The following is a 22409-nucleotide window of genomic DNA, read 5'->3' as shown; positions in this document are numbered from 1 at the left end:
GTATAATTCCAGAATATCTGCTTACTTACATCCACAATCATCTTTCAAATATGAATGACACCACAGTAAGAACAAATGTTTTACATTCATTTAATAGTTCTTTTTTTTAAGACTTACAACATAGTTTTTAAAGGCAGACTGTGCAGCATAATTACTCGAGTGCTTTTTTTGTCCATCAGTATAATCAGCTGTCGAATCCTCTAAAGATTTCTTACTCAGCTCAGAGGCTGGAAATATGTTTTACAGCTGTGTTACAATCAAAAAACATTCTCAGGGATCCCTGATTCTGTGTCAGGGACTATGTGCAACCTTCATGTGTATATGTTGGGTGACAAAAGTGAGCATTTAAAAAAAGATTGTACTGCTCAAAAAGAAAAAACACTGTGATTTTACATTGCAAAAAAAACTTTGGGATGAAAGAGTTGTAAAAGTGCCATGATGAAAACGAATTAAGTGTTTCATGATATTACAAAGCACAAAGACAATAAAATTCTCCAAAATGGCGATAGAAATAAAGTCATAAAGGAATGTTATCAACCTGTTACCATTCAAGATCTCTTTTACATGATATATTATTACAATCCCTGACTGGAACTGTTGAGAATAAGTGCTGTACATATTTGAAATGACTGCTGGAGAGCATTTCTTACATTGCAGAGTAAGTTGTTCAATTGTCATCATGTGGAGTCACAGTTTATACACATTTGGATTTTACAGAGATGCTTTACAGAGCTGAAAGAACGTTTTGGTGCAGACAGCAACAGGAAGGTGTACATGACTGAACAGGTTTAGTGGGGAACTCAAGTGCAATACAGTAATGCAGATGCAGCAGTTTCTTTTGGAGGTCATAAAAAGGCAAAGGTGATGTGTTAGGAGGGAAGACCTGTAAGAGTGTAAGGCTTCAGAGACACCATCTTGTAGAGCAACACACAAAACAAAAAGTGAATCCTCTAACATAACAAACTACGCTAACGGTTCGTACATAACAGGACACCAAACACATAATAAACACACCAAAAATGCAAACGTTTAGGAGGAGCTGAACTCATTACCACTCATGACAGTAAATGCTTCTTGAAGTGTGTTCACATCATTATCCAGCATTTGTTTTAACACAAACTCTAAAGCATCAAGAGCCCGAAACATTGACGTGAAAATCATCATTTTAAGCCTGTCGACAGATTTCTTGTCTAATTGTATCTCTGATAGATTCCTTTAAATCATTTTGTAACAAACATCTCAAAAAAGTGTTGAGTCACTAGACTGCTTATGTGCAATACAGTGCTTTTCCTTATCCGAGCTTCTGTGGAGTTACGATCTTCTGATTCAAGCGTAGTCCAATCTTTGAGAACTAATACAATGGAAGAATAAAACACTGTCAGATCACAGTTTCACGATAAAGCTCAAACAAAGGAAATGAAACTGACACAACTGCAGACTATCCATCACTGTGTGGAATCACAGCGATGATGCCCGATGTAACTGAGGTAGACAAGAAAACAATCAAAAGCTTGACCACTCCATTGTCTTTGTGTCAATGTATGTACCACATGGTTGGAAAAAAATGTGAATGGTGTGACAGGAATGGAAAAAGAAAATGTTACTAGGAGTGTGAAATTGTCAGTTTTCTTACAGTACAGGAGAATCCAAAAGTGAAGATGATTTTGCACTATCAGAACGAGCTGGAGATATTTAGGAATGAGATTCATGCAGGCCTGCAGTCCAGCTGCAGCGCTGGTGACAGCATGCAGTGTGTCGGTTACATTTGCATAATTTAGTGGTCCTGATTCCCACGGCCCTCCTCTCTGACTGTGCGTTCAAGGCTTTTCTTGTGGGGCCTTGAGGTGAAAGGGTGCAGAGACGAAAGGGTCTACGGGGCTCACTTCTGAGGTCCATGAGTGATGAGGTCCCACAGGGACGGACGCCACAGCGGTTTGCCTGCTCACGTTAGACACAACTCTATGAGCTGCTACCGGCTGCTGGGGCAGGGATCCCTCAAAGTGTCGGGAGTATTTGGCTAAAGCTTGTGGGCGGAATGGCTGTTGGGCAACTTGTCCCAACGCACCTTGATCAGGGCTGACGGCATTACCACCTCCTGCATGATAGTACGAGGACTTGAACTGCGCCCCTGAAACTTCTTTTCTTTTTCCGAAGGGAGCTTGAGAGAAAACGTCGAGCTGCTGCTGAGCATTCATGGAAGCACAAGGAAATGGAGCATTGGCAAACACATCATTTGACTCTTCTTGCCCAGTCTGAAAGGGGGTCTTTGAGAAAATATCTGCAGTTCCTTCAGCTGCCATCATTGGTTCATGTACATGCTGGGAATGATTCTGAGCAAACGTGCTGGGAGCAGGTGGTTGAAAGGGAGTAGATGGTTGTGTTGGTGCTGCTGAAGAGTGGAGGGCTGGGTGTTCTTCATCCTCGTCGGAGTCCATCAGCAGAGGTCTTGAGCCGCTGCAGTCAAGAGCTGCTTCGTGACTCTCAGAGTCTCCCTCGTCCTGCTGCTCCTCTTTATGGTCTTCTTTCTCGCCGTCTTCGTCACTGGAGTGCACACATCCCTCGCTAGTTTGAGAATCTCCCTCTGGAGCTTCAGTCTCTTGTCCCTCACCGAGCACAGAGTAGCCGTTACTCTCCTCTGGCACATCTGGATTAGACAGAAGATAAAAGAAAAACACATCAGGAGCAGAACAGAAAAAAATGTTCAGTTAAAAAAAACAAAAAAAAAAAACAGAAATATATTTTTACCATGCGAGTTACAAGCTGCTTTTACATCTACAAGACCATCAAACCCCAAACACACTACATGACCAATGGATCACTTGTAACAGCCATAACCACTACAGAGGCAACGAGGAGAAACCCACAAAAAGACTACAAGAACATATGTTCTACTCTGAACAAGTAACATGAGACAGACGAGACTAACGAGCTCTACCAGGACATCGAATAACCTTGTTTCCACAAAATAGTTTCATCATACAGACCCTCGTTTTAGGGGGCAAACTATGGCAGCAGATAGACTTTTAGTTAGAAATGAGGTTGAAGGTGAGGGAGCTCAGAATCAGTAGGTATGTGGAAACAAGGACAAAAGAGTTTTCACAGCGAAAGGTAGAGGTCATTATGGACAGACGAGCGGAGACAGATCAGTCTTACCTCAGCGATGTCAACAGCAGCTGTTAATTGGCAGCTCTTTGGAAGATGTTAGTTGAAGCCATTCGAGAGAAAAGCACCATCTTTAATTCAACGTCTTCTATACCTCATCCTTTTAAACTCTTCATCACCCTTTTCACTCTTTCTAAATGATCTGAGCCAGAGATCATCAAACGGAAAAAAAATCCCCTTCAGCGCTGACTGCCGAAACAACAACAAGCACAGCTCATGTGATCATGTGGAATGACAGCATATGTTAACTGGTGACCTAACGCAGGGTCTGTCAAAAGCCCTTGACCTCCGTTCCTTGTATCCAAACAGCAGTAAACTGTGAGGGTGCAACGTGCATGTCTCCAAGCATCCAGGAGACAGACAATAACTTGGAATAAGTAGGGTTAGCAAGAAAGAGCAACAAAGATTTTTTTGTCTTAAATACACTGTCAGATGATGCTCTTACTCTAGGAGTTGAGATATTTCCATAGAGCAGGGTTTATTAACAGTGTGATGCTGAAACCACAGCTCAACAGGCTTTAGTGGACACTGGACACCATAAAAAATGATATTAGATTATCTGCAATCTAATTCAGTTCCCACAACGAAAATCCATCTGCAGCTAATTAAAACAAATGAAAATAGAGGCATAGATCTTCTTTCTGCCCCTGGGTGTTTGTTCTGCTCAGTGGAAATCAAATAAATGTGACCCCAAGACACTTGATGTACATTCACATGACTTCATTTTATTCAGTGTCTGTCGTTTGGATCCTTAGTTCATAAAAATATAAGCACACTCTCAAAAATGTTCCTGCTTCGACATATGGACATCTACCCTATCAGGTCAAATAATATGATATAAATCATTTTTATATTTTTTTTACCCAGCCAGCACAACAAGTACACAGCAACACAAGTTCAACTCTAATGCCAAGGCTAGAAGTCTACAGGAGACAGCACTGTAGGGTCTGATTAACGTGAAGCATTATTAGAAGATTGCATAGATCAGCCACATAGATGCAAATGACTTAACTGAACATCACAAGAGACAGACGTTTTATTGAGGGGAGCAGGAGGAGTGATGGCACGTTAGAGAAACTCTTGTCCGTTAGTTTATGTGTACATGTGAAAGCGATATGATAGCCTGAAATAGACGTTTGCCTTTGCAGTGCACTCTCCTTGGCTCCAGACAAAAAAAAAAACTAAAGTATGGGATTTTCACTTTACAGCTGCAATGCAAAGTCAGCAACAGAGATATCAGGAAATAAATGCCGTCATCAGCTCTGTTTTGCTGCCTCTTCGATTCAGTCTGTCTGGTATATACAGCAACTTACGAGAACAATTCAAATGTAAACTGTGATGGAGAAATATGGACCTGTATCTCGTCAGGTAAGTCATATGCACTTTGTTTCATGTATCGATGGTAACACGAGCTAAACACTTCACCGTTATCTCACACAGAGAGAGACAGAGACAGAGGGACTTTGGACAAAGGAGAGGGTCAAAATCTTCACACTACTAATTACAGCTTCATACACAAATACTCAGCATCTACCGTAAATTCCGGACTATAAGCCGCTACTTTTTTCTCACACTTCGAGGACTGCGGCTTCTACTCCGGTGCGGCTAATGCATGGATTTTTTATGGGGGACAATGAGCTTCTGCCGCAAAAACATTTGACTTCGTCACGTCGGATCTTAATATCAGTCATTTTGCGCTTCATGCACGCACCCTCATCATGGAAAACACACGGAGAAATACATATGATGCAGCTTTCAAGTTAAAGGCGATCGAGCTGGCTGTCAAAGAAGCTAACAGAGCTGCTGCACGTTAAGATGACACTGACAGCGACAACAGAGACTGAGGAAGTGAGTAATGAAGTCATTCTGAGGCAGTGAATGGATGGACTTTTTCTTGTGAAATATATTACGGTCATCTTTTTCATCAGCCGTGTCACAGACACCGTCGGCTAGGCTTCGTATTGTAACGGTTCATGTTGTAAAGTCAGTAGTTGATAATGTGTTCATAATTCCGATTATGTGGAGAGTCAGTGAATGCACCAGCGAGAACGTGTTGAGTGGCTGTATGAGAGAACGCTGGGGGAGAGAGTTGGATTGTTGCGGCAAGTTATGTGTTGCTCTCTGCTGTAAACGGCGTGGTCACGGCCGACAGTGATCGGGTTATTAAAAGTTATTATTTGAACGCTCTCGTCGTCCTTTAACGTCCGGACGGACGCTACAGTATTTGCGGATGTTACCGGTAGCCTACGTCTGTGTAAATAGCTCTTGTTATAGCGTGGACACCTGCGGCTTATAATCAAGTGCGGCTTATATATGTACAAATACATTTATTTACTTATGATTAGCCGGTGCGGCTTATATCCAGGTGCGCTCAATAGTACGGAATTTACGGTATATATCCTCATCAATGTACATATTTCACAATGGTAATCAGTTCAAACATTCATTAAAAGACCTATCACTTACAGTCACGTTTATTCATATAAAGAATGAAGCGCCTTTTAAATATGACACCCTAAAAAAGTGCTGACAAAAGCAAAAAAAATAAAAAAGGTGGAAATTAAACTAAAACAGTGACTTCATGTACACAAAGTTTTATGAGTTTGCGCTCTGGCTGAAATGAGCTCAGTGTATGTGGCTCTAATAGACAAGACAGAGAGGATGACACTAAGAGATGGATTGTTCAACATGCCTACACAGTACATTTCATTAAGAGTTATTAAGTATCTCAGTGTCTGGAACAGCTTAATGCTGCAGTTTATGGTCTCCTGTATAATAACCCTGACAGCAGGCTGACACACGGCAAACACTGAATAATAAGGACATCTATGCTTTAGCTTTGGCAAGGCTACAGGTCCAACAATGTGATTCCCTTCTTCCCCTCTCTGTACAATGGATCACAGATATGATGGGTCAGCTCATGAGCTGTAATGCACACAAACCAGTAATTGTCTCACAAAGTGCTGCAGATAAAGATGAATGTGAAAGCCTCCAGGCCCCAGCAAAGGAGCCCAACGCGTCAGCCATGCTGACACCAACGTCCCCGGTTTTTGGATTTCACAACTTTATCACGATTGACAGTTAAACAGGGGGCGATTTCTGTTGCTGTTTGTTTTAGGAGGAATAATATTCAGTTTAACCTCCAGAAAGAGATGACACTGTACAGTCATGCTGAAGCTTCAGCTCTAATAGGAAGAGTAGGTTAGCTAGCTAGCATAGCTGCTTTTGGAAAAGAAATGAGCAAAAGAATAAACAGATTTGACTTTATGGGTGTAATCTGACTGAAGATGGTATACACTGTGTGTGTTCGTGTTTGGATGATCAGGACAAAATCTCTAGCCTCTTTACTCAACAGTAAATGATGAATAAATCTGCTTAAAGCTTTTATTGTCAGTTCTCTAAACAAACTGGTTCACTCCACGAAAAACATCTCTCAGTTGTTCACTTATCTCTGTTCGGTCAAAAGTTCAGCTCTAAAGCTATCACAGGAAAGTGGATCACATTTCCTGGGGGACTGCAGCATCTTGACTCCTCTGTCTTTAGTCAAAAGGAGCCTGCATGAGGGTCGTGCGTTTTCATAAAGCTCCGACCACGAACAAACACAACAGGTTCACACAACTCAGCTGTGATTAAGCCGTTTGACGTGCTTATGATGGCAGCCGACCCCCATGGCAGTGCGCTTGGTGAGGGGTATTAATGCTAGGAAAGCATGGAGGAGTACCATGACGAAGCTGGATAGAAGCAGATGATATGCTCAGGCGTTATTGAAAAGATTTGTTATTTTACCAGCGTGGGAATGCACATGGCCAGCAGAGATATATGAAACCAGCGTATCAGGCAGCTAGAGATGGAGCTGAGTCCAAGGAGGTACATTTGAATGAAAAAGAATGATTCCTCTGAATCAACCAATGCTGGCTCCTCTATTTCACTTCATAAGGTGCTACATTTTGTGCCTCTGCTTCCCCATCTCCATCTCCCCCCCCCCCACAATATCCCTTTGTTAGGATTGCACTCTGCCCCTTCGACCTCTCCCACCCCCACTAGAGGTCGATGAGCTGATCCACCAGCAGAAGGGAGCGGGCCAAGTTGGGGATGCTGGACTCTGAGCTGCCACTGTTGCTGCGCGAGTGACCACCTGAAATGTGCCAGAAAAGAAAGAGAGACAGAGACAGAGATGGACATGGAAGAGCCGAGGGAGAGGGTGAAAAACAAGCCCAAGAATAAGTAATATTAACAGAAGAAATGATGGCGAAATTAAGAGTGAGGAGTCGATGAAAATGAAATAATGGCAGAGCAGAGAGGTGCATGTATGACGGGGGCAGAGAGAGAAACAGAGGCAGAGTGTGAGCTGGGATTGTTTTAATACAGCTGCATCAAAAGCCCTTCTAGGGACAGGTGTCGCAAATCACCACCCGCTATAAACACTATGATACTTGCATAAGATGGCTGTTTCCAGTTTGTCTATGTTTGTTTCCCTCACAAATAAATATATCATTACAGGGGGAGAGTCAGGGAATGCCTCTCTGGCTAAAGAGACTTTAAGGAGAAACTGAAAAGAGCCAAACACTTGCAAAGCAGAGAGTCACTAGCTGAGAGAAAGATGAGTCATGTGAGGGCTTGATGGGATAAAAAAAGCCTTAATGTGTGACATGCCCACCAGTACAGCAGGAACCAGCTTTGTAAACAGTATCTAAGGGGTTAAATCATTCATCTTTGCTGCTCTCACTGGTCGGGGCTTCAGCAGACGTAAGTGCTCATCTCATGATTCTGTTAACCTTACCTTGATTCGAGTTTTTGGAGATGAGCACGGGGATAGGGTCAAACTCGTCGTCATTGCCTTTGTCCCCACACGACATGAGGAGAGAACAGTCTGCGGTGAAGGAAGAGGAAGTGGAATGATGGAGGGGGGGGAAAAGAAGTTAACTCAGCCAAAGAAAAAGAGCAAAAAAAAAGAGGGTGCAAGAAGATTAAAAATAGATGGAGCCAGGGGCAGTCCGTTTTTATAAGCCATGCATTTAAGATGACTTTTAGCTCTTCGGCAAATGACTCTAGGGCCTTTTATGAGTGACTGCGTGTGTCTATTTTTCAGTTTCAGCTGCCCCTCCTGTTCTTTGGAAGGATCTGTGATCTGAGGCGGTGTCACGGGCAGAAACAAGCAGCAGACATGAGGCTAGCTAAGGGCTGTGCAGCAAAGAGGAGGTCTTACCAGAAGCGGTCTGAGCAGGCTGCAGCTCCTCCAGACAGGAACCAGAGCTGGAGCCGGGAGGAGCAGAGGAGCAGGAGGAAGCGATAGCAGAAACAGACTGGTTTCCATGAGAGGTGTGAGATAACAGATCACAACCCAGCAGAGAGTCCTCCCCAGTGAGAGAGTCTGAGACGGGTTGAAGCAAAGCCAGAGGGACAAGTGGTCAAAGTCAAGAGAGATTGTTTGTTTCATATAATACTCATCTCTAAAAGCATTAAAACGTCAGTATTAAAGGGAGTTACGATCTGATGCCATAACCAAACCCACTACTCCTAATTTAGCGGCCTTTTGGGGCATGTCGTCCCCCACAGTTGCTAAAATGGGAAAGAAAGAAATGACAAAACCAAGACAGACTGGATAAACTCTTTTCCATGTTTCCTTTGTATACATCACTTCAACCTAAGACAGCCTCGGGTCGACATCATTGTACTACACAAGCAACTGGCTGAATTAAGATGGCCTTTAAAAAAATAAAAACAATAGGGCAAGAATTAATTGTTGCTCTTTTTGGCAGGACTGTGCTATCCAGCACACTGGTGATAATCTGTGATGAAGTTATTTTGGTTTTCCACAGTTTGAACTGATAGCAGCTTCACATGTTTTTTCTTTAATAAAGACACAAGACTTCACTAGTATAAAGGCAACAACTGGAGGCCATCATGCTTGTGGAAAATGCTGCACAAAGTTAAACTATGTTTTCCATGTTTTCAGTGAGGATGCTAACCTAGCATGCTGACAGGGATGAGCTCTGGCTGGCCTGAATGTCTCTGGGCCAGCGGGGCTTCCAGGCCAGGAATCAGTGAATCCACACAAACCACTCCTTTCACTACATAGAAAAAAAGCAAGGGGGAAATACAGTCACGAAAAGGCATTAAGACTAACCTTAACACAAGAGAGACGCTTAGTAGGGATCAGATTGATGCAGTTAAAGGGCTCTACACATCTCTCTGCTGGGTGTGAAAGGTGAGAAGGGAGGCAAAGGAAATGCATGCAGAGCTGACAACATATTTTTGGTACCATTCACGGAACTGTGTGCAGAACTACTGAAGGAGTCAGCCTGGGTTAAAAGGTCAGGGAGCTGCAGAGAAGAGTCTCTAGCTTCTCTGTGAGTGAGCATCAGAGACAACAGATGGATGGCAATACGCAGAAACAAAGGCCAAGAGAGAAGGAGTGTGCTTCTTAAAGCAGCAGAAAAATGGAAGTAATGAGACACTGTAAAAATATGGTAATGTGGAACTACACGTTGCCTACTTGTCAAACATTTTTTAAGGGATTTAGAACAAGGCGTGACAGGATAAAAACTGCACATAAACATTTCCATGCAATTTTAATTACACTGTTCAAACATCAGGCTTCCTGAAACCATTGTGAAAGGATAAATCACTGCCTGATGTGTTAGTGTGTTTAGTTCTGCTCACAAAAGCTACACTGTCCAAAACTAATCAGAGCAACATCCAAATAACAGGACTCTTTAGACCTTCACCCGAACACTGCTCGTACCAAACTTATTCACATTTATTTTAAAAACACACCACAGCAATCACTACATGTAGCAGCATATACAGTGTCCACATGCCAAACCTCTCTGTTTTTAATTCATTCTGAGAGCAGACAAATAAAGGAGGGCATCTTCAGGTAGCGCTGCTCTACTGTTGTTAAAACTGTGAGTGATCAAGCTGAAATACAGGCCATGCACTAAACCACAACTCGCTGACTTTCCACTGCAGCTCATACTTACAGGAAACTGCTATGGCGCAAAATGGGTGGGAGGTGGGGGTGGTGGGTGGGTGGGGGGGGGGAGGGTCTGTGTTGGAATGTGATGGCTCAGAAAACGGCACAGCAGATGTGACCTTTTGCCCCCTTAACTATAGGAAAGAGGTCAACACTGATGAAAAACGTTTTTTTACAAATCACAAAGTGAATGCTTTAAGTGAAGTCACTGGAGACTTTGTGACTGTTGTGTTACTGACTGAATACAGCTTGCACACGTTCTGCAAACACAGTCTGAGAGTTAGACTGTGTTTGCTTGTGTGCATCCTATTTGAGTGAGCAGAGAGCGGAAAACCGACAGCTTAGGCTGGGTAGAGAAGATTAACCACACCCAGATTATGTAACAGCCTTCACACTTTTCATCCTCTCAGTTTAAACTGGAAACAGTACCTGCACCAAGAAGGGAACAGCTAAGAAGCATTCGCTTACAAAGGGGCTACAGGCTGAACTGAAGAGAACATACAACGTAGTGTCATTATTTTGACAGTAAAGCCTGCTGAAACGTTCTCTTGTTCTTAGCCGCCTCGGTAAGCAGCCTTGTCCAACAGGAAAGCAATCCAATTAACAAAGGAGAATTTGTCCTTCACGTTACCAGGCAACAGCAAAAGCACAGGTCTGCAAATGAGATGCGATCTAGCTGTAGCTACGCTCTCCCTTCATGGCAGCTGACAAGGAGCCACTGTGAGGCTGTGTGCAATGTCAACAAGATAAGACCATGTACAAATCTTACCCACAAAACCAGCACTCATAAGCTAACCTCTGGTCAGGACGATATCCAGAAAATGAAATAAATAAACAGTTAAACGTGACTCATAAGCCTTAAAACAAATGTTTGTGCAAGATCCTCTGGCAAGAAAGATCGACTGCACGGCTAATCGTGTTTGATGCTGTTACAAAAAAAATTTACCTGTGGCATCCGAGAGGAAGATGGTATTTAAGGGGTCCTGGACTGTCAACAATGCTGGACCTGCACCCGTGAGGCAGGCAGTTGTTTCAGCTTAACATTGCAGAGTGAACATAGATGGTGGAGAGCAAATGAACGAGCATGAGCAAGTGAAGAGGAGACTGGGGAGGTGTCAGCTAACTTTAATTGTCAACGACACGAGACAGAACACTAGTCAGCCACAAGTGGGATTTCCACACCCAATAACTTCAGGTCAATGTTGAAAAATGATCCACAACATGGCGGATGTATCACTGATAGAACAGCATCCTTTAGAATGTATTACGCAAAGCAATGAGGCAGAAGAACTTTAAGTAGCCTTACCTGGAAAAGCATTGAGCCCTGGAATAAGACTTTCACTGGAGCCTATGACTTTCTCTCCTGGTGCAGCAGCTGTGCATAAACAAGGAACAGAGTAGCTATTATTATGACATCACATGCACAAAGCTGCAGGTGTACCCGATCAGATAAATGAGGTGTACTGACTCTCAGCTAGCTTTGCAAAGTCTTTGTTGAGCAGCTCCTCTGCTGTCAGCTTGGAGAAGTTATCGTCACCAAAAGGGTTCCAGCTGGACACAGAGATGGGTGCAGCGAGGGCTGACTGGGTATCACCATCACTTGGATGATACACACTCTGCTGGGACGAGCAGGGGGAGCCAGAAGGAGTAGTGCTGGCTGATCTGCAGCAGAAATAGGTGTAAACATATACAAGGGTTAAGAGCGCATCATGACACCTGATAGAGGGTGTGAAGTCGGTGGACTACTGGTACTGGTACATGCAAAAGAGTGAGTGCAGGGAGCTATTTAAAGAATGAATTGAGGGATTCTTCTCAAGCTGGATTCTCTGGGGTGTCAAAGGGTTTTTTATCCTGCTTTGGGGCTCCCCATATGAATGGACTGTCTATGGCCGTTCACGGCACACTCGCTGCTATGAAAGAGCAGTTCATCCTCAGACCACTGAAGCGACTTAATTCTGCTCACTTGGACTTGTTGAGGCTGGCCTCAGCTGCGGCTGACTGGAGGAGCAGGGTGGACTTGCTTACTGGGACTCCAAACACTGTGCTGTGAGTGACATCGCTCAGGATGCGTCTGTGGCCACTCTTAGTGGCCATCTTTGGCGAAGAGGGGGGTGTGAGGGAGCCGACTTTGTGCAGCCCTCTGCCAGCCGTCTGGAAGGAGGAGAAAAAGATATGGAGAGGGAAGTATGAGAAAAGATCATTATTATTATTTTTTTTTTAACTTTAATATTTTTTAATTTATATTTTAAAAACCCAAACCAACGAATCAAAGCGCCAACAACAGAAACACCAAGCAAGAAAGATTCACTGGTAAACGAATGCTCTGAGAGGAGATTGATTGTAAATTTCTTGTAAAAGCTACAGAAACCGTAAAGAGGGAAAAACGGTTATAGAAAACAGAAAGAATAAGTAAGCAGAGTTCAAAGATAGACCGTACCTTAATACACCCTAAAAATAGAGAGTTACTGACTAATCATTCAAACTAAGTTTACAGACATATGACAAAAGCAGCTTAGAATGTAACAAGAGGATTTGGTTATCAGATGACTTCTACAAAGTCTTAAAGTGGAGATTAGGACATTAAAAGGAAGCATTTCTGCATTCTCTGTGCCCCGGAGAAGGAAAAGGAAAAAAATGGATGTGATTGGTTAGAGAAAAGTTGGTAATCAACTCTCTGGCCCAAAAGAGGGGCAGACGGCGAAGGATTTTACCACGACCTCTGGGTGGACAGCTGCAGACTCTGGAATGGGGGTCAGATGAGAGGCTGCTGTTTCATGGACAGAGGCTACATGCTGCTGGTGTTTCACTTGCATGGTTGCAACTGCAGGAACAGTCTTAGCTTTGGGCTGCAGCTTGGTAGACGCCTGAGACAGTGTTTGATGTTGCAGCTGCTGCTGGTGGAGGTTCTGTACCAGTTGATGCTACATAGGAATGTCACACAGCCGAGCATGAGGAGGGCCCGTTATGTGTTGGTTTATAAAAGTGAAAAAGGACAACTGCAGCAGCTCCCTTTTGTAAAAATACTCAAAAGGATTCATCTTCTAACTTTTGACAGAACACAGAGTAAATCAAGTGGAGGGTAGGAGGAGATTTATTCACAAAAGTTTAAAAGATAAAGATTAATATAACCAAAAACCTTTTTCCTAACGGCACAGATTCTGTCTGGGAAACACAACCCAAATGCACAGTATTGTACATATGCAATGTTTCAGTTAAACTGATCAAGGTCAGATGGGCATTCAGGTCCAAAGTACAAGTTTGTTTAAGATAATGGCTGCATTGGCTGTATGAACCTTTTTTTCTGAGGAGTGAGAGTGAAATCCTTTAAACATTCTCCTCTTGTTCTGCCAGAACCCTTACCTGCTGGTTACTCTGCGGGCTTAAGAAGGCTTGTTGCTGCCTCATGAGGAGCTGCTGGTGCTGCTGTGAAGCCTGGGTCTGCAAGTTGGCTATCTGAGCTTGTTGTGGTGCTGCAGGAGTCTGTTGAGGAGGTTGAACAGCAGCCGCAGCCGGAGGTGGGGCCCCGACACCTGGAGGGAAGAAAATAAGGAGGCAGAGTGGTTACATATGACGTGAAGATTTCCCGTTCAAAATATAAACTGCAACTTCTAGTTGTAAAACGTGTTGTTTTTGGACAACTGTAAAGTACACAAATCCGTGAAATGTTTTTCAAAATGCATGTGAATAAAGGCGTGGTGCAGGTGCATCCTTATGAAATGACTTGTGCATCGCAGGCCTCCTGGAAAAATGAGAGGGATCCTCTAATTAGAAAAGTCTATCTAAGTTAAGTCTTTTGATAACCTGCATTATTAGGCTAAGTATTAAAGTAACCTTGTGCTTTAGTCTAAACTCTACTGACAGGCAAACATTTGAGAAAGTATACAGTATCTAAAAGCAACAATAAAAACATTTAGTTTACAGAAAAGCTTTCATAATAACTAAATAAATACACATACAGAAGAAATCGTATTTCGTTGGAGACCCATGAAATGATTCAGCAAGTGAAATGACAGAACGCTGCTGAAATAAATTACACATCATGTCTCATACAATGATGATTAAAAGCCTCTTTGGATTCACTGAATCACTGGAAACAAACAAGGCCCTTGTTGACGCGAGAGTAAACTAGTAACCAATTACTGTTGCAACAAACATATTAGGCACTAAATAGCTACTACAAATGATGTAACCCACACACTTAGAGCGATCACAGAGCTACTTATACCTATGCCCTGTGTTGCTCCAGCAGCCATGTTGGGTCTCTTTCGAGGGGTGAGAGCTGGCTGGATGGGGAGAATGCCTGATATGGGTTGGGGCTGAGCCTGGCCAGCCTTGGGTCGTTGCCGAGGTGCAATTGAGGTTTCTAGAGTCGGTAAAGGGTCGGTGAGTCTGAAGGAAGGAAAAGAGAAAACATATGAATTAACTTTTCTATCATGAAAACAATCGATTCCTTCTGATGACACTCACCTGGCTTTGGTTTGACTCTTTTTGGCCACTGCTTCACTGGCTCGGATAGGCTCAGGTAGTTTTGCAGGAATGGGGGAATTCTACAACAATAAGGGAATTGACATTGTTTATCTTCTTCAGTTTAAAGGCTAATTCAAAGCTTTCATTATAGCTGAATGTAAGCCCACTTTAATTAAACTTAAAGCATCTGCTCTGAAACGAGGCTGAATCAGAGAATTAAATGCTGAGCTACTTTATAAATGGATTAAAAATACACAATGAATAGCGGACAGCCAGCAAGCATGCTAAAAAGTCCATCCTTCACAATATCTATCTTTGATAACCAAGATAATTAAAACAACGGTATCCAGGAAACATGAAGGTCATATATTATTAAAAAAAAATAAGCTGACCAAATCTGTAATATCCAGTACCAACCCAACAGATGATTCCTAAATCAAACTGGTGTAACCCTCTCGCTGTGCTTACATGTACATTATGGACTGGACACTCTCGCCCAGTCAGTTTGAAGGCAAAGTAGGATATTTGGTAGATGTCTGGTCTGTTATCTGGGTCAGGTTCCAGCATGTATCCTGAGAAATCAATGAAATAGGATGTAAAGTTCTGACGCATGACAATGATCTCTCAGAGTGACTGCACACAAACAGAATGTGCTGAATTTGTGGCATATGACATATGAGGAACTGGTTACTCACTGATGAGACAGTGCATGTCCTGGGAGAAGCGGGAGTTGTCTGGGATTGTGAAACTTCCATCACAGATCGCCACTTGGCTCTCTCCAAAAGGAAGCGTGAAGTAGCAAAGCTTATACAGTAGACAACCCATGGCCTGTACAGAGAAATACACATCTTTCAAATGAGAGGCGGAGTCTAGTATTTCACCACTTACTAATGCACGTCACTATCATAATGATTAAACATGGTCATACAGTAATTTAAATGTACATATAACTTTCTCTCTCACCCAAATGTCGGCTTTTGTTGTGATGACCTTTTCACTGTAGAGGTTGACCATCTCTGGAGCACGGTATGACAGAGTAGTGTACCTGTTTGTAGAGCAGACCAATGAGTGTCTTAAATGTAACAATATTAAAACAAACAAACAAACAAAAAAATGTAGAGTGCTAACAAAAATAAATAAATTAAAAATATATATATATATCACTTTTTGATTTCCTCCTCCACCAATGGCACCCCCTCTGTCTGGGGGTTTTGGAAGCGGTTAGTGGCACTTCCAAAATCACAGAGCACGTAATGTCCCCGATCATGCAGAAGAATATTTTCCACCTACACAAGGAAGACAAGACAGGACCAGCCAGAGAGCATGAGGTAAACAACAAAGTCATGATATTATCAAGATGAATGTAGCTTTTAATTAGCTTGCCTCGGGTGTGTATTTGGAATTAAAATCAATCTTGCCTTGAGATCTCTGTGGATGATTGGAGACTTGCACTGGTGGAGACGAGCGACAGCTTCGCACGTGTCACAGAAGATCTGTAACACTTCAGCCTCAGTGAAGCCTGTCTGCAGCCGCTGGTTCATCAGGTTAACAACCTGGCCACCTACAGGAAACAAACAGGTCGAGTAAAGGTCAGTGAAATATTTCTTACACCATGTAAACACCGTCTTACCCCACAAGAGATTGATCCATTTTTTAAGAGATGCTTTGTCGTTTATTTAGCTTATCATACACTGATTATAAAACAGCCCATTTGTAGTTCAAGTTGTGTCAAACATTTATATTCAGATAAATCTGAGACAGCCTGAGATGAACATGCACTCTGAAACATCAGCTTTGCCTTCTAGAGAGAGAAAAAAACCCAACAATGCTTAAAGTAAATCAGCAGTAAACTATTGAGATAAAATAGTCTCTTTCTATAATATGAGTACATTTTTATTTAGCATCATCCACTGAAACAAATGGGACAACATTTTCTCTTTCAAACAGAACAGGATGCTTACCTCGACAGAAGTCCATTAAGATTAACACTTCCCACACATCGCCAGCTCCCACTGCAGTTATGCTGGAGTCCAGGAAACCAACTATGTTTTTGTTGCCAACAAGGTCCCTCTTTACAAACAAACAAATATGGAAAAACGTTTGACATTTCAGAGCACATGCAGCTTAGTGAATTATAAAATACATTACAAAAGTTCCTTCTCTTTTTGTCTTTGGAGAGATGCCATGTAAATCCACTTAAAGTCTGAGTGTAGCGATAACCATCGAGGGAAAGTGCTCGTACCCAGGGTGTGGCTGCAGGAACGGGTTAGTTTTACTTGGAATAAAAGTACTAGTTAGGAAATCAACTGACAGGAAAGCGCCATGTCGTCATTCTTAGCAAAGACATGATACGATAACCCAGCCATTTCGCTATCAGCATTAAAAGAGTATTTCAGGGTTTGTTCTTTAAGACACTGTCAGGGATGTCAGAGAGTTTTTAGCTCCGGGCGGTGCACTTTCACAACTGCTCTGGGCTTGTAGGACGGTTTTTGTCTGATTCAACATGTATAATCAGCGACGACCAGTTGTGGAGAAAAATCCCTCTGATTGGCTCCGTCAGCCACTCAGGACGCGAGAAGAGAAATGAAAGTGATGAAGGAAAACCAAGGACAAGCATAGAGGGCACGCACCGAGGTCTCTTCTCATGTAACCCGAGTGCCCTGTCTTTATCTTCTCATATTTTCGCAAGTAAAGCTTATTACAAACGCGGCCATCTGAAAAATTATTAGCATAAAACATAGATAAAGGTATTGCCTCTCACGCGTGTACAAAACACACAAACTAATTGGCAGTAAGCCGCTTTCAGTTTGGTGTGAACAGCACGACTTTTGGGCCCAACAGCAGCAAACAAAACACGACACAGCGGTCTGCTTTCATCACAGCTTGTTCTTTATTGTCAGCTTGCTGTGTACCAGCACTTTTAGTTCAATAATTCAGAGTTAGTCACACTCAGACCAAAACAATTATCGTTTAAGCTAAATGTCTTAAAAAAACAGAAATTGCAGTTTGCTCCCATCAGTCGCCTGCCTTACTCACCATAATCTGGATCTCAAGTTTGCAGACTTGCAGGTCGTGTTCATTGTTGACATACATCCTTTTAAGGGCACAACGTACACCTTGATGAGTCCGCACCAAAAAAACTATGGCGAACCCTCCTGCGAAGAGAGAAAAGAAGAGAATTAAGACAATTAAGTTATCGGAACTCACCAAATATACAAGGACAACGATTACACAGCATCCTGTTTTGATTTGATGATAGAAAACATTTAGTGTTTTCAGTGGCTGATAGCGGCAGGTAGTGTATGTCAATTAAAGTGTTTTTAAGGGAACTATGAGTCTCTTCACAACATGTCTCAAGACTAAACTCTGACTCTTAAGACATCTACTAATGCCAGCAGCTAATGAGGCTGATACACGTTTTCATGTCGATTAGGGAAGGAAATGAGGACTTTAAAAGGCATACTGAATGTGATGATGAGTGCAAGGTTTACTTGCAAATTGCTAAAAGGACCTTTATACTTCACTGTGTGAGTCAGCAGTTGTGCTGAGGAAAGGATGTAAAAGCAGCAACACTAACAGATGATACAGGAAGTGAGAGAACTTATCATCCCAGCTTTGGTCAATGAAGCTGACAAAGGGGGAAAACCACAAGATGACTGTATTAATACACAGCAACTCAGACAAACGGCATTTTTACACATTAATCATACAGGCTGCCAAATAGATAAACAAAGTACACATTTACCATCCATCTCACATTTTTCAGTTTCCTATAAGTGTGCTGTAAGGATCAATAACATAAAACAAACTGATTGATATGGAACTCATGAGATGGAACGTTTTCTAGTATTTAGCTTGCATTTGTTTCTCTCTGGATTTTATTTTCCATGGCTGTAGCACCTTTTTTTAAGGTCTGAGTTTTGCTGGTTCCTCAGCTCTTCTCTTCCCAGTTTTTTCCCCTCTCCCAGCTTCAGTTAATGCCATGAACTGAGTCATCCAGCCAGCATCACTAAGCCAAGGACAGCTCCACGTGACTGCTCTGCATGTCTTCTGATAAGGCAGTATTGGGCGACACTAACCATGGACTATTTCATTAACAACATTAATAAAGTACAAAAACATAATACTGAATAAAATTGCTGAATGTCATCGGCCATGAATTTAATATCTGACATCTTACGATGAAGTGTGAAAATCTGCAGCACTGTGCTGCATCAGCAGACACGTTCTGGCAAAGTACTTTAGTGACTAATTCATGTTATAAACACACATAGTGTTTGAAAACTATGTTTCAATGAGCACCACATCAAACAGCTCCCTGAATCAGAAAGAGGAGAGGTGAGCAAAGATCATAATCATGTGAAACACAGGCTGTAGGACTGTGTGGGCCTGTATTTGGTGTGTCAGAGTTCAGACAGTTGAACCCCTGCTGTGTCTCGCACAGTCTAATCTGAGATGCCTGTAAGAAATTAGAAGGATTAGCAGCCTTCTTAAGCAACATTCAGCAGTGGACAACAATTGCAGTGGACAGTGTGAACGAATAATTGTAAGTACAGCTACAAATAGCCGCTGGCTCTTGACGTAAACAAACGGTCAGGATTAAACGGCTCTAGTTCATGCATGCTCAAGCAGATGCACACAACAATACAGCTTTGGGCACTTCTATGAAAAGCACAGTACATGGTTTGTTAAAGGTATGTGTGTGTGTGTGTGTGTGTGTGTGTATTCTTCTGCATACCAAAAATAGCTCTTTAACTCATCCAAACGGAGTAGTAAGATATTCAGTCTTGCAGATGACTGAAGTAGATGCTGAAGTAAGTACTAATTAAACAACAAACTTTGAATCGTTTTGAATGTAAAATAGATTCTCATTCCAATCGTGACACCAAGAATTAAATCCTAAGACCTAAGATCAAAACACTCCCAGCCCAATGGTTTGTATTGTTTTGGCAAAAAAAAAAAAATCACAACTATAATTCAGCTTACATAACTACCATCTAGGTTTTGGAGGAGTACTAGACTGTTTACAAACAGGGTTGCTGAAAGGTTACATGACACTCCATTGAGGAAAAAAAATACTAGAGAGACAATAGAGACATAATTAGAATGGGCTATCACTATCCAGTCTTGTTGATAAAAAAACAAAACAAATGATTTCGGGTTACAAATGAGCAAATGACTCCCTGGAGCTTGACGCATTTGGAGTAGCAAATCACACACTTTATACTGACATGTTACTTAATACATCAGGTCTACAGAGTTGAGTTGTGGTCGAGTTAAAAACAAATGACAGACCTCAAGAACAACTTCATTCCATGCCACATGTTCAACATGTCCATTTTGGCCACCCCCAAAAAAAGTCTGTTTCCCTCACATAGAGGTATAATGTGAAAATACATTTTCAGCCACCATGAATAGAGCTGACAACAAAGGGAGTGGGCAGAAGGGGAAATGTATTTTCTGAATAGAGCAGCCAACAATTAGAAACTAAAAGCTATCCAAGAAAAGACCTAAAACCATCTAAATAAATATGGCGAAAGACAATGGAAGGAGTCACACAACAAGATTTGACAAGAGAGCAAGACGAGTAGATCTGCAGGAATACAATCTAATTTTGTAAAAGATTACTAATCATGGGGAAAATCCTATTTTTGGCTCTTTGTAAAAGAACTGTTGAGGCAGTACCAATTATTAGTGTCATGGGTGACTCAAGGGAAGGTTGTCATGGAGTCCAAAGTTTCCTCAGAACTGATAAGAAAACAGAAGTCCTCGCTCACAGAAATGAATAAAATTGCAGTAAAATGTTCAATAGGTATTTCAGTGCAGGGTAGAGCTCAGGTTTGGTGTCTAACACATTTATATAGCCACAAGGTGGCCAAATAGATGGGACCCATCCATACAGAGCTAATAAATTAATCAGTCTTGTTTCATCTATTATTTAGTGACAGGTGCTCTTTTCTAACAGAGCATGGCAGCCTCTCAGTGCAAAGACAAATGGTGGTAACTTCTAAAATGCTGTGATCAGACCTGTCTAACCACATTCTGGGAAAGACTACCTTTGAATTAAAGCCAATCAAATCATTTTAAAACCTTTCATGTAAGGACTTAAATGCACCTGAATCAACAAGCCTGACTTTTGTAACAAAAAAGCATGCAATGAAACTAATATCCATGACCACCTTCTTACCAGCAAAGTACAAGTACTTCTAAAATCTACATTTGGGATATGTTACACCCTCTGTAAATATCAAGAGAGATGACTCAGCATGGCATTGGTCCTAACAACACAGTAGAAAATCCAGTTTTACAAAGTTCCTCCCAGCCTTCAGGTTATGAAGGCACTAAAGTGAAGTCAATCTGAACCACTCACAACTGTATAACACGTTCAAAAACATAAACTTTCAGTGATCAGATCTTCTTTACTCCAATGTTTTGACTAACACATAAACAAGCAAACTAAGGCCTGAGGAGAGATACAGAGCCTGGTGAGTGTGATGAGGTCTTGTGGCTATAAACACTATCAGTCAGGTAAAATAAAGTAGGTCTTGTTGGGCCATAGCCTCAAACAACAGGCCTCCTCCTCTTCACTTCTGTTTCCTCAATCACCATCATTAAACATTACTCACACTGTGTCTTCAATTAGAGATGTGTGTGTGTGATGTTAGACAATAGAAAGCCACATAAATTACCTTCTGCGACTATCTCCTCCACGGTCACCTGATATCGTCCGATGGTGAAGACCCGTCCGATGAAGCTGCCACCGCCGCCGGATCCAGCGCCTCCTCCTCCGGCACCTGGTCCTGGCCCGGAGCTCACCAGCTCCCGACGAGTGTCAAAAAACTTCTTCATGTTCTTCCAACGTTATCCCAAGTATACGTCAAGTGTAAAATGTGTTAGAGTTGTCGGGTTATGAGCAGTCCCTGTTCGTGGAGGAGCTGCTGGTGTCAACGCTGCAGCGAGCTAGCTTAATGATAAATGCAAGCTAACCTCTAAACACCCTGACATAAATATCTGACGCTCCTTGGCTAACTGAAGACATTAACTTAAAAAAGGAGCCAGGATTTATAATAATAATAAATGCGAGGTTAATGTGGATGTCGTCGCTTCCTCCCCCGAGCACAGCACTGGCTGTCTAAATTAGTCAGACTACGAGCCTGAAAAAAAAAAAAGCTGTTAGCTCAGTTAGCCAGCTAGCTAAGCAGCTAGGTGCGCTGACAGCTGACAGCCAGGTAGGTCCTTATTGTCCAATGTAACTTATTACACATCTCCTCAGATATCTTCCACCAAAGGTTTTGCTTATTACTCCTGCTGCTGTACTTGGCCCAGTTCTTCTCTGTGTGTGCGTCCAGCAGCTTGTGAGAAGGCAGGTCATTTAACAAGCTAACGGAGCTACAAACACAGAGATGCTAAGAGTCCTTTCTGACTGTCTGCTGGATCGGACCATCGACTGTGAACTCATTGTTTCATTGGTCAAACTCACACCAACTTCCTGACCCGTCAGCGGTGTGCCAGTGTGTTTTGTGGTTCCTCTTTGCAAAAATATGTGGAGAAAAAAACCAAACTTGGGCGCCTTTATTTTTCCAGTCTATGTTTGACTCTTTAAATACATAATTCAGACTACCGGTAGTTTTTTGATGCTGCATCAGCTATAATCTCATATCTGCAATAAATATTTTCTTTTTGCAAACTTTATTGATAAAGCCTCCCATTAGGTTGATTTATTGTAATGGTTGTAGGACATTGTGTAAAAAAATAAATAATGTCATGATGTGCAAAACATTGTAACCGGATATTTAATTGCAAA

At 42.1% G+C, this 22409-nt stretch overlaps 1 protein-coding gene across 11 annotated transcripts; it reads right to left on the bottom strand.

Annotated features, from left to right (window-relative positions):
- Positions 1 to 76: 76 nt before the first annotated feature.
- On the bottom strand, positions 77 to 22148 carry aak1a (AP2 associated kinase 1a). Of its 11 annotated transcripts, none has more exons than XM_079357547.1 (20): positions 21295 to 22148; positions 17642 to 17760; positions 16567 to 16675; positions 16024 to 16166; positions 15770 to 15891; positions 15569 to 15650; positions 15301 to 15433; positions 15074 to 15177; positions 14606 to 14685; positions 14364 to 14527; positions 13499 to 13668; positions 12850 to 13059; positions 12102 to 12289; positions 11607 to 11800; positions 11445 to 11513; positions 11085 to 11174; positions 9132 to 9233; positions 8369 to 8533; positions 7943 to 8032; positions 77 to 2644 (listed from the first exon to the last, which is right to left on the bottom strand). In XM_079357547.1, exons 1-20 carry the CDS (start codon positions 21452 to 21454, stop codon positions 1818 to 1820), a joined length of 3321 nt encoding a protein of 1106 aa, XP_079213673.1. In that variant the 5' UTR covers positions 21455 to 22148; the 3' UTR covers positions 77 to 1817. The 11 variants fall into 11 exon arrangements, with proteins under 11 accessions (XP_079213673.1, XP_079213676.1, XP_079213678.1 ...); XM_079357550.1 differs by having other exon boundaries at positions 12856 to 13059; XM_079357548.1 differs by lacking the exon at positions 77 to 2644 and adding an exon at positions 6940 to 7297 and having other exon boundaries at positions 21295 to 22144.
- Positions 22149 to 22409: the final 261 nt, after the last annotated feature.

The sequence above is a fragment of the Symphodus melops genome (assembly GCF_947650265.1).
Source record: "Symphodus melops genome assembly, chromosome: 1".
Classification (NCBI taxonomy): domain Eukaryota; kingdom Metazoa; phylum Chordata; class Actinopteri; order Labriformes; family Labridae; genus Symphodus; species Symphodus melops.
The sequence above is the reverse complement of the archived record's forward strand: the minus strand, read 5'-3'. Positions and strand labels throughout refer to the sequence as shown.

Bases quoted from the DNA above. Each gene is read 5' to 3' on its own strand.
- aak1a (XM_079357547.1), bottom strand. From the start codon at position 21,454: ATGAAGAAGTTTTTTGACACTCGTCGGGAGCTGGTGAGCTCCGGGCCA. The intron at 15,178-15,300 runs GTGAGTAACCAG...TTGATTTCTCAG, and splicing joins GGACATGCACTGTCTCATCA to GATACATGCTGGAACCTGAC. The intron at 2,645-7,942 runs GTAAGGTTAACA...TGTCTAATCCAG, and splicing joins CTCCAAAAACTCGAATCAAG to ATGTGCCAGAGGAGAGTAAC.